This window comes from Propithecus coquereli, unplaced genomic scaffold (assembly GCF_000956105.1).
Source record: "Propithecus coquereli isolate 6110/MARCELLA unplaced genomic scaffold, Pcoq_1.0 Scaffold85, whole genome shotgun sequence".
NCBI classification, from domain to species: domain Eukaryota; kingdom Metazoa; phylum Chordata; class Mammalia; order Primates; family Indriidae; genus Propithecus; species Propithecus coquereli.
This window is the reverse complement of record NW_012154729.1, coordinates 649732-660470: the sequence shown is the minus strand read 5'-3', so window position 1 is coordinate 660470 and position 10739 is coordinate 649732. Positions and strand designations below refer to the sequence as shown.

The 10739-nt window shown below is 38.4% G+C and overlaps 1 protein-coding gene across 4 annotated transcripts in view; it reads left to right on the top strand.

Moving 5' to 3' along the window:
* Positions 1-10739, top strand: part of NR1H4 (nuclear receptor subfamily 1, group H, member 4) — a 77524-nt gene that overhangs the window by 31673 nt on the left and 35112 nt on the right. For 2 of the 4 annotated variants that reach the window (XM_012664056.1, XM_012664054.1), the window contains 2 exons: positions 6997-7137; positions 8998-9131. In XM_012664056.1, coding sequence (XP_012519510.1) covers positions 6997-7137; positions 8998-9131 — 275 coding nt within the window. Of the gene's footprint in view, positions 1-6996; positions 7150-8997; positions 9132-10739 lie in introns of all 4 variants that reach the window. The other 2 variants (XM_012664055.1, XM_012664053.1) reach the window with 1 other exon arrangement.

Here is a 10739-nt window from a genome sequence, read left to right as displayed (position 1 = left end):
TCCCAGCAGACGCCCGCCCGGTAGTGGATTTTTGCTTTCTATTCCTTTAGACTACTTCATGACTTAATGAACATTTTTTTCAGAGCAATGAGCATATGTGATTCCAAAGTCAGATGATAAGAAGGGCATATCACGGGAAAAAGGCCCTGTACCTACCCTCTCTCTTGCTCCCCAGAGACAGCCACTAATAACCACTTGGGTGTTGTTGTTGTTGTTGTTTTGGGGTTTGTTTTTTATTTTTTGCTTTTGGCTTTTTGTATTTTTCTTTTCTTTTCCTTTTTTATTGTTATTTTGATAGTTTTTGTTTATTTTTGCAGAATCATCTTCCCTCCCCACAATCATGGAAGAAAAGACAGAGAAGGGCGAGGTGGGGAGGGAGAAATACCCCCGGGGGAAGTACATCTTTCCAGCCTCTGCACTTTTGAGGAGGGGTATTGAGGTAGCAGGCTTGTGGGTGGGGAGATGGCCTGCCCCTCCTCTTGTCTCCCAGGTGGCTCTGGACAGTCTTTTAAAGCTTAAACTCACCAGTTTGTTTGGAGGCAATGCTTTTAAGAGCCTGGGAGGTGCTGTGATAGATCTGGGAAGCAGTTTGCACACCTCCATCTTCCACTGCACAGAGTCCTCCCGGGCCCCGTGCAGCTGCGTGTATGGCAGCACGTGGTTCTTGTACAGTCTCTGGAGTCTGAAGGAGTCCCACTCCATCCTATCAACCATCTGCACGGCTACCTCTTTCCCAGTCAGAGTGTGCCAGGCCAACTTCATCATGGCCAAGTTACCCTTGCCAATGGGTCTGGATGAGCCAGTAGTTGCCAATGTGGGTCTCCTCCTCAGCAGAGATGCCCAAGAGGCCCTCCAGTGTGTTAAACTTACTGTTGGGCTTGAAGTCCAGGTGTTTCAAGGTAGGCTCGAATTTGGGAAAAGCTGATGAAAAGCTCAGTCCAAATCCATCTGAAGAGGAAATCACTTCCAAAATCTACCTCATGAACTGATCTTTATAATGAACTCAAAATGCAATGTCATACAAAAATAAAAAAAAAAACAAAATCAAATGCTAATAAATGAAATTAAAATAGAAAAATGAGAAAAAAGGGATATTGACTTGTAGTTCCCTTTTCTTCTAATGTCTTTGTATAGTCTTGGCATTAGGGTAATGCTGGCTTCATAAAATAAATTAGGATGTATTCCTTCTGCTTCTATTTTCTAGAAAGAAATTGTAGAGAATCATTATTATTTCTTAAGACTTTGATAGAATAAAACAGTGAAACTATCTAGGCCTGGTGCTTTCTGTTTCAAAAGGTTATTAATTATTGATTGAATTTCTTTAATAGTATAGACCTAGTCAGATTAGCAATTTTTGCTTTTGTGAGTTTTGGTAGACTGTATCTTTCAAGGAATTTCATCTAAGTTATCAAATTTGTGGGGCTTAGAGTTGTTAATAACAGTTCATGGGGTTAGTAGTGATGGGCCCCTCTTTCATTTCTATGCTGGTAATTTGTGTCTTCTCTTTTTTTCTTGGTCAGCCTTACTAGGATTTATCGATTTTATTGATCTATTCAAAGAACTAGCTTCTGGTTTCATTGATTTTCTCTATCATTTTTCTATTTTCAATTTCATTGATTTCTTCTCTAATTTTTTATTGTATTTCTTTTGCTTGCTTAATTTTTTCTTCTTTGCTAGTTTCCTAAGGTGAAAACTTAGATTATTGATTTTAGATCTTAATCAATATATGTAATTTAATGCTGAAAATTTCCCTATAAACACTACTTTTGCTGCATCTCATAAGTTTTGACAAGTTGTATTTTCATTTTCAGTTAGTTTGGTTTCACTTAGTTCTTTAGTTAGTCACTTCTGTATCTTTGATTTGCTTTATGTGTAACTTCAGAATCTCTGTTATTGGAACAGGTAGACTAGGTGTAAAGCATGTCATATTTCTATACCTTTCTAAATTGTATTTAATCTTGTCCAAGCTCATAACCTTCCTGGCTGATGAGAAATTCCATCTGGGCTGTGGTTGGGGTGCTCTTTCCCCTAGAATCATGTACAAATATCAGGAGTCTTCTACAGAGTCGATTATTTTGATACCTGTTGATATACTTCTTGTCCAACTTTGAACTGATCCCTTAGAAGTGAACAACTTAGCCACAGTTCAGCATGGTCATCTGACCCCAGGGTTTCAAGGCGGTGGTTCTCAGTGTCTTCCTGTCCTCATCTCAACTATTCCATTAGAGGTCTGTCACCTCTCTGGAGGCTCTTTATAGGTGCTGATTCAATACTCATAGAACCTGTGAGACTTATCCCATTCCCAGCCTCTGGGAAAGTTCTCTAAACCTCTTTCCAGCTAAGCTGCCTTTGCTTCCCCCAGTTCTAAAAGCATTGACCTCTGCCTCCAACATCTTTGAGATGATCCAGTATAACCCTTTCAACAAGGAATTGAAAACAAAAGCCCTATGCAAGAGTTATCTTTATTTAGAGGTAGAAAACTTCAGCTTTGTTCCCAGCAAGGGAACATAAAATGTTATTACCCTCTTGCAGTGGGAAAGAAAATGAAAAAGCAATAGGAAAAAGAACAAAATATACATGAATAATTGGATAAATTATCCATTGACCTTAACATTTCTATAATTACTGCAAAATACTCATTTATGAACTCAAACTGGCGAAGGTAACAAGCTTCTCTTACGGTCTGGGCACTTATCATGCTGTATGAGACCTGGAGAGATTGATGTCTTAAGACAATTTTTAAGAATGTAAACTCCTTACTGACAGGACAGTATAATGTGGTGGTTAAAAGAATAGAATCTGAACTAAGCCTATCAGCGTTCAAATCTGAGCTTTACAATTTCCTATTTGTGGGACCTTGAGCAAATTAACCTCTGTGTAGCTCAGTCTCCTCTGCCTCACTGGATTGTTGTGAATAGGGAACAAATCGCCATTTGCAAAGGGTTTAGAACAGGGCCTGCCACTAACTAAGTGCAATGTAAGCTGAGATAGACCTAAAAGCTGTTTCTGTTTAGGTCTTATTAGATTTAAAGATCTCTAGTTACTCAGCTCTGTGTGTTTGTTGCTATTTAAAAAACTTGGAGACCCTTTATGTTTTAAAATATCAACCAATATTTTATTGGTGTCAAAGTAATGGGTGGCTTCCTACCAGTGGCTACTAGTATCAGTCACTGGAGTCTGGCACATGCATGTGCATGTACATGTGGGTGTATGACTTGGGAACAAGGTGGAGTATATGGATTCCATCCGTATAAAGAAGCAGAAAAGCAGGGTGTGCAAAATTCTACAAAATTGAGGGATTCATATAAAAGTATCATTGTATAGCCATTCGCCTGCCACCCCAGGGATTTCCTCTAGTGCTACACATTCCCTAGTTGGCGATGCCAACTCTTCCTCTACTCATTTTTCATTACCAGGAAGGCTCTGTTCCTCAGTGAATTTCCTTTCCATTCATTTTCAAATGACTTTTCTGATATGAGCATTGTTGAATATACACAAGAAAGAGCAAGATAGAGGCAGAGGTATGGGTATGGATAGATTTGCATAAGTATAAATACAGTATATGTACCCATATTTAAATGATATAATGATGATATTGTGTTGCCATCTCAGAGTGAAAGCTAATTAATTCAGCTATTGAGATGATAATGATTTCTTTTTCAGTTAGTACCAGAGTGAAGAAAAAAAAAAAAGCCTGCAGAATTGTTCTATGCACTGTTCCTTTGACTCATCATGGAATGAGGAGTTTTATTCTGTTAACTATTGAGCTGTCTCTCAGTATCTATGACAGTTTTAAAGAGAATCATTCCTGGGAGGGGCTAACGATTAGTAAGAAGACTGACTCACGTGGGCCAAATTGGTCATTGAGGTCATGGTTTGGCGCCAGGAAAAAAAAATGCTCCTTTTGCTTTTAGTCTCTTTTAAAATGCATGCTTTGGTATTTGCACTCTCAACATCAACACTGATCTGAAGCACAAAGTCTTTTTTTAGACTTTGTTTGGTTGGATTTGATATTTAGGAAAACGTTACAATCTTTCCTATTGAAATTTACACTGGCTGGCAAATTCACAAGAAAGTCCATGACTTTGTTAACCTTGACATCTCTGACTTTTCCTCCAGAATCTGTTTTCGTATTTAGTTAGTTACCAAGACCCGATGTCCAATTTCCTCCTTTCTATTCTCTCCCAGGGTAGTTCAGGCATTGATCACCTCTTAGCTGTGTATGGTAATAGTCTCTTGTCTCCTGTCTCCACTCTTCCTGTTCTACCTTTCTTCACCTTACTCCAGGGAGTCTTTCCAACATACAGGTTAGGTCATACCTTCCTCTGTCAAAACCCTTCAACGGCTTCTCTCTTTCCACACGGTAAAGACTCAACTTCTTTGTTTGGCATTCAAGGACATTTAATCACATACTGTTCCTGCTACAACCCCTTACCCATCTCCCACTAATTCTCCCCACGCTCTACCCTCCCACCAAGCTGGATTATGCCCTCCTGACTTGCAGCTTCCATGACACCTTGCCCTTGCTCATTCCCAGAATGTCTTTCCTTCCTCATGGTCCGTGTTTCAAAAACCCTACTTACTCTCCAACATCTACTTCCTTCATGGAGCCTTCCCTGATTTCCTCCTACTCAGAATTAATTAGGATTGCTTCAAACCCATATGTCCTTTTCCTCAGGATACCTGACTTCTAGCTGTTGGGAAGTTGTCATATTATATTTACCTTATTAATTGCCTTCTGCTGGAAAATTGTCATAATAAATACACAAATCTCTATGCCTGCCCCTTGAATGTGGCACAACCTTTACAAGCATATGATGTGGCCCTGAAATAATCACTTTCATGTCTACATTCCAATGATGTATTACTTATTTAGCCATCTTGTCATTCATCTTTTGTATTATGCTGTGAATTTACTTTGTCTTCCCACAAAGTTGGAAGCTCTGAGGATAAGGAATGTCTTACTTATCTCGTGTCAGAGAATGCAGCTCTCAGATAGTAGGTACTTAATATTAAGTTATTCTGCTCTCTTGTCACCCAAGGGAGGCAATTTTAATACAGTGGTTAAGACTAAAAGCTTTAGTGCATGACTGCCTGGCTTTGAAACTTCCTAGTCCACTCATTAACCATGTGATCATGGCCAAAGTTCTTAACCTCTCTGTACCTTTTTTCTTTATCTATAATATTGGGACATATAATACTATCTTCATCTTAACATTGATAAGATGATTAAATAACTAAGTGGGAGGTAACGTGGTTAAAACAATAGCTATTAAGTACTTAATAAATGTTAGATATTATTACAACAGTTTGTTAAAATAGGAAAGACTCACTTTTTAATTTTAGGCAAAAAGACACTAACTGCTACATTCCAAAGTGAGCCCATCTTGAGGAAATTTTGCAGTGGATATTCAAGAACCAGTTAAATACCTCACCTATTTTGAGGGTATGAAGAGATCAGGAGTTGGGAATCATAGAGAGGCCTTGTAAAGATTTTGGAGGATGTGACTAGTATGCTATGTGCATCTTACATCCTCATTGCAAAGGAGGTGGGAATGTCTGCCCCTCAGGCCATCACTGGAATGTATAGTACCTTTGTGAGAATTAGAAAAAGTGTCTCCTCTTGCTCCCCAAATCTGTACATTAAGGAGGTCCTGCTGCCCTAGGCCCAATGAAAGGGTCTTCAACAGGATCACTTGAGGAGTTTGAGAACGTATTCCCTGAAGCCAAGGGACATGAGGATTGACGTCTGACTTTCACCTGAGAAGTTGAAAGTCGGGAGGTAGGGTGGCCAACTGCTCATGGATAAATGGAAGAGATTTCTCTGTTCCCCAGAGATTGTTGGACTAGAGAAAACCATCACAGGATTATCTTAGGTCCGTGCCAAGAGGGCCACAGGGAGGACCTCAGCGTGAAAAGTGTGGAGTAAATTGCCAAATTCCTAGATGCTGAAGAAGGAGATGCAAGCCATGGGCTAGAAGAGAGATGTATTTGCTCTCATCAAGAAAGTACAGATGAGAGTATCCCCATGATGGGAGGAGGTCTCTAAAGAACCCAACCCAAGGAGAGAGTCAGCTTTGAAAACTTGCTAAGTATAAGCCAACTTATAACAATACCAGGCAAGTAAGCACATTCCTGTCATTTCTTCTCTTGCTTCCCACAATCCTCTCTCTATTCAACATTGGCCCCTTGACTCTGAAAGTATCGGAAGCTAAGGTTAGCCACATGGAGGAGAAAGAGGAGCATGGGGAAGAGGAAAAGCAGAGATGAAGCCAGTCCTATCCCTTCTGGACTCTAGGCATCTTACCTGCTATAGGCTGCAGCTGTGCTACACCCTCTCAGGGGAGATGTTTGCTTTTAGATCAAGGTTGGCATTTTTAATATTAGGCCAGGATGGCATACTAAGCACTGAATTGAAACCTTGAATGTGACTTTCTCCCTGAATGCCTGCTAAACAGCAACTCACTTTCCAAGATTTAGCTTAATGCTCTTCTCCTATCCTGACCTTTTCATCCCAAACTGACCAGTCTTTGTGTCTGCTTGGCCCCGGCACAGCCTCCTTTCAGAACCCACGCAACACTTAATGTCAGGTGGTTAGTCGTTTGCATGTCTTTGTCCTCAGCCAGTCTGCAAACTCAAGGAGGGCAGGGATGAATTATTTGCCTTTATACATCAGCACCTAGCACTCGGTGGCACATAACTTTCCCCCAATAAAGACGTAGGAAAGTAATTTATCTTAAAAATAAACAAGCTAAGATTTTCCTAAGACAGGCTATAATTCAAACTTGTCTTTATTTTTAAGAGGTAAATTAAAAACATCGGCTTTCTTGACAACACAGTGTAATTGAAAGTACTGTCTGTTACCAGTGGACTCAAGGATTGCCTGGGTGCTGTCCAGCAGGACACGAGAAAATGTTCTGCCATCTCTCACTCCAAAGGTGTTTTTCTGCGATGTTGTAAGTGGCCTTTTGACATTTTTCAGCATTTCTTCCACAGGTTTCTTCAGGAGAAGCATTACCAAAAACGCTGTGTACAAGTGTAAAAACGGGGGCAACTGTGTGATGGATATGTACATGCGAAGAAAGTGCCAAGAGTGCCGACTAAGGAAATGCAAAGAGATGGGAATGTTGGCTGAATGTATGTATACAGGTATTCACTTCAAGCAATTAAATTCCACTAAAAGTCTCTTAAGAAGGCAGATGTCAGGTAACTCACATCATGAGAATGGTACATTCTTGAAAAGGGTAATGAACCACTGAAATTGTCCAAATTGTCAGATAGAGAGCATTTTATTCACCTGAAAGAAACGCCTGTTTTTTTGTTGTTCTTTGTTGCAACGAATTGTACATGGAGTGAGATGGCATTAACATACAGTTCAAATAACATGCTTTAATAAACTACAAAGAATGGCAGCCTACAATTTCCTCTAAATTTGATTTTAATATACTTATTTATTCCTTAATTAGCATATAAATTTATAGTTGTGGAAAAAATAAGAATGCTTTATAAGGTATAACTGCCTCTGAATTGTCTAAATAGAGTTTTAAACCAAGTCATTTTATTAAGAATCTGTCTTCTCTTAGTGCAGCTTTGAACCAATTTGTATAGGTTTACACCGGAAATTAACTACTCCCAGTTTTAATATAATTTTGTCCTTTGATCTGATAAAGAGACACTGTATTAACTGCTGGCTTTGTGAGCAACTGTAATCTTCATCAAAAATTGGAATGCATGCTAGTATATAACATAATTAATTTTTCATTCTGCAAATTTTACAGACCACTCAGATTCTGAGATATGTCCTATTCCTCCTCAAAAGACAAATAGACAAACAAATGTCACCAAGGGGATGATAACATTCAGGGAGGGAATGCCACATGAAATAAAAGCCTTCGGAAGGTGACTCCAGTTCTATTGTTCCCAAACTGTACAGGCAACTGGGATGGACCCAGGGAAATAATGTGTGCAAGAGGGAGAAAAATAGCCCTGTGTAAATAATCCAGCTCTGGGTGGATGAAAGTTTTATAGTGGCTGATCACAATCTCATCTTAGCATCCATGAAACAAGAGCCTGCAATAGGGGCTGCTGCTGGAATCCAGTCTTGCAATGGAAACACCTTGACACTGGGTGGTTCATGTTGCTCATCATTTAAATATGAACTTGTTCCAAATGCAGCTCCAAGGACATTTTGCTTAAGTCCACCTATAAGAGTCTATGATATTATGTATGAACATAAACTTGTCTAGTAACAGATGCAGATCTTTCGTGATACTACAAAATAAATTCCCTGCACAAAGAAATTCTTGGAACTTTGTTTTATTAACATGAAGAGAAAAAGAAGGAAGTTAAATGGGAATATGGAAGATTGTTCTAAAATTTTTATGGCTCTGTTTCATTGTAAATCAATGATGATATTGTATGATCACTCGGAATGACCTTTCAAAGTCACCTTGAGTTATTTTCAACTTTAACTTTATTCTCAGTAATTTGTACAGTTCTGAAAATTAACAGGATTTACAATTTTTCCCTAATGGATGTTAACATTTGTTTTACTCAACAAGTTTATATGTATGTAATGTGAAATTGAATATGCTTCTTATGGTACAGTATGTAAACATGGATGAAAATAATACTAATGCTAACCTTTTTATTGGCCGAATACCTTGCATTTGTACAATGCTTTTGTATCACAAATTCTTTATATAAAGCCCATTATTATAAAATGATCTGATTATATTTAATCTACACAAAACTCTATGAGGTAGATATTCCCATTTTACAAATGAGGAAACTGAGACTCACAGAGGTTAAACTTCTTATTCAAGGTCAAGTCTTAAACCTTGGCCTTCTCTTTTTAAAATACCAGAAAGGCTAAAATTAGTTCTGTGCCAAATTGCACAGGAGATCTTCTGAGCCGAATACACGTCGGCTATTTCATGACCACACACCCAAGAGTACTTTCTGTGATTGGTGAAATTTCTGTGCTTATTTTTTCAGGCTTGTTAACTGAAATTCAGTGTAAATCTAAACGACTGAGAAAAAATATGAAGCAGCATGCAGTTCAGACCGTGAATGAAGACAGTGAAGGTCGTGACTTGAGACAAGTGACCTCGACGACTAAGTCATGCAGGGTAATAACATGCAATGGTGTCTGCCAAAGCCCATGGGGGCTGAGCTTCTAGGTGCATAGTGATCTGGCTGGGAGGCTTTCAGATTAGAGCCACAGCCACAGTAGAATTTCCAGTCCAACTATGCATTAAAATGGATTCCTTCTTTTCTATCTAATCAAGAGAGTAATATATGCTTTGATGTAAAAATTCTAATAATAGCAGTGCATAAAGTAAAAAGCGAAAGTTTTCCCTTTACTTGACTCCATTCCACTCCTACTACCTAGTGGTTGCCAGTGGGAATGATTTAGTGTGTAAGATAAATTTTTTCCAACTGAGTTTTGATGACCATTTTTTTCCCTGTCATTAAGAGAGGCTCAAGTTGGGAAGGATCTGGTCTCAACAGAGGCTGCAGATTAGTCCTTATCAATGAGTAAAACAGGGTGAATACACATCTGTTGACCAATAGAGAAAAGCCCTTCCCACTGAGGTCACAAATTTCTCAAGAAACCCTTTGAGCAACTTAGAACAAAATAGGGAACAATATCCAGGATGATTAGACAAATACATTATGATAATGCACAGGACATTTGGTGGAATTTCTTTTTGATGGATGATGTGCCCTTTTTACAATTTTTTTTATTTATATATATTCATGGGGTACAAGTGTAACTTTGCTACATTGATATATTGCATTGCGGTGAAGTCAGAGCCTTCAGTACATCCATCACCACAGCAATACACATAGTACCCACCAAGCAACCTCCTGTCATCCCTCCCACTCTCAGCCACCCACCCCTCTGAGTCTCCATTGTCCATCATTCCACATTCTGCTTCCCTGTGTGCACATTATTTAACTCCTACTTATAAGTGAGAACATGGGGTATTTGTTTTTCTGTGTACGAGTTTTTTCACTTAAGGTAATGGCCTCTAGTTCCATCCATGTTGCTGTAAAAGACATGATTTTATTTTCTTTATGGTTGAATAGTATTCTATTCATTCTATTCATCTATTGTGTATATATACCACATTTTATTTATCCAGTCCTCTGCTGATGAACACTTAGGTTGATTTCATGTCTTTGTTGTTGTGAATAGAGCTGCAATAAATATACAAGGGCAGGTATCTTTTTTATATATTAATTTCTTTTCCTTTGATTAGATACCCAGTAATGGGATTGCTGGATAGTATGGTAGTTCTATTTTTAGCTCTTTGAGAAATCTCTATACTGTGTTTTATAGAGATTGCACTAATTTACATTCTCACCAACAGTGTATAATGATTTCATTTTCTCTACATCCTCACCAATATCTGTTATGTTTTGACTTTTTAGTAATAGCCATTCTGATTGGTGTTAGATGTTATCTCATTGTGGTTTTAATTTGCATTTCTCTAATGATTAGTAATGTTGAAAATTTTTTCATATGCCTGTTGACCATTTGTTTGTCTTCTTTTGAAAAATGTCTATGCATGTCTTTAGCCTACTTTTTAAGGGGTTATTTGAGGTTGTTTTGTTGTTGTTGTTAAGTTGTTTGAGTTCCTTGTAAATTCTGGATATTAGTCCTCTGTCAGATGTATAGTTTACAAATATTTTCTCCTATTCTTCAGGTTGTCTATTCACTCTGTTGATTA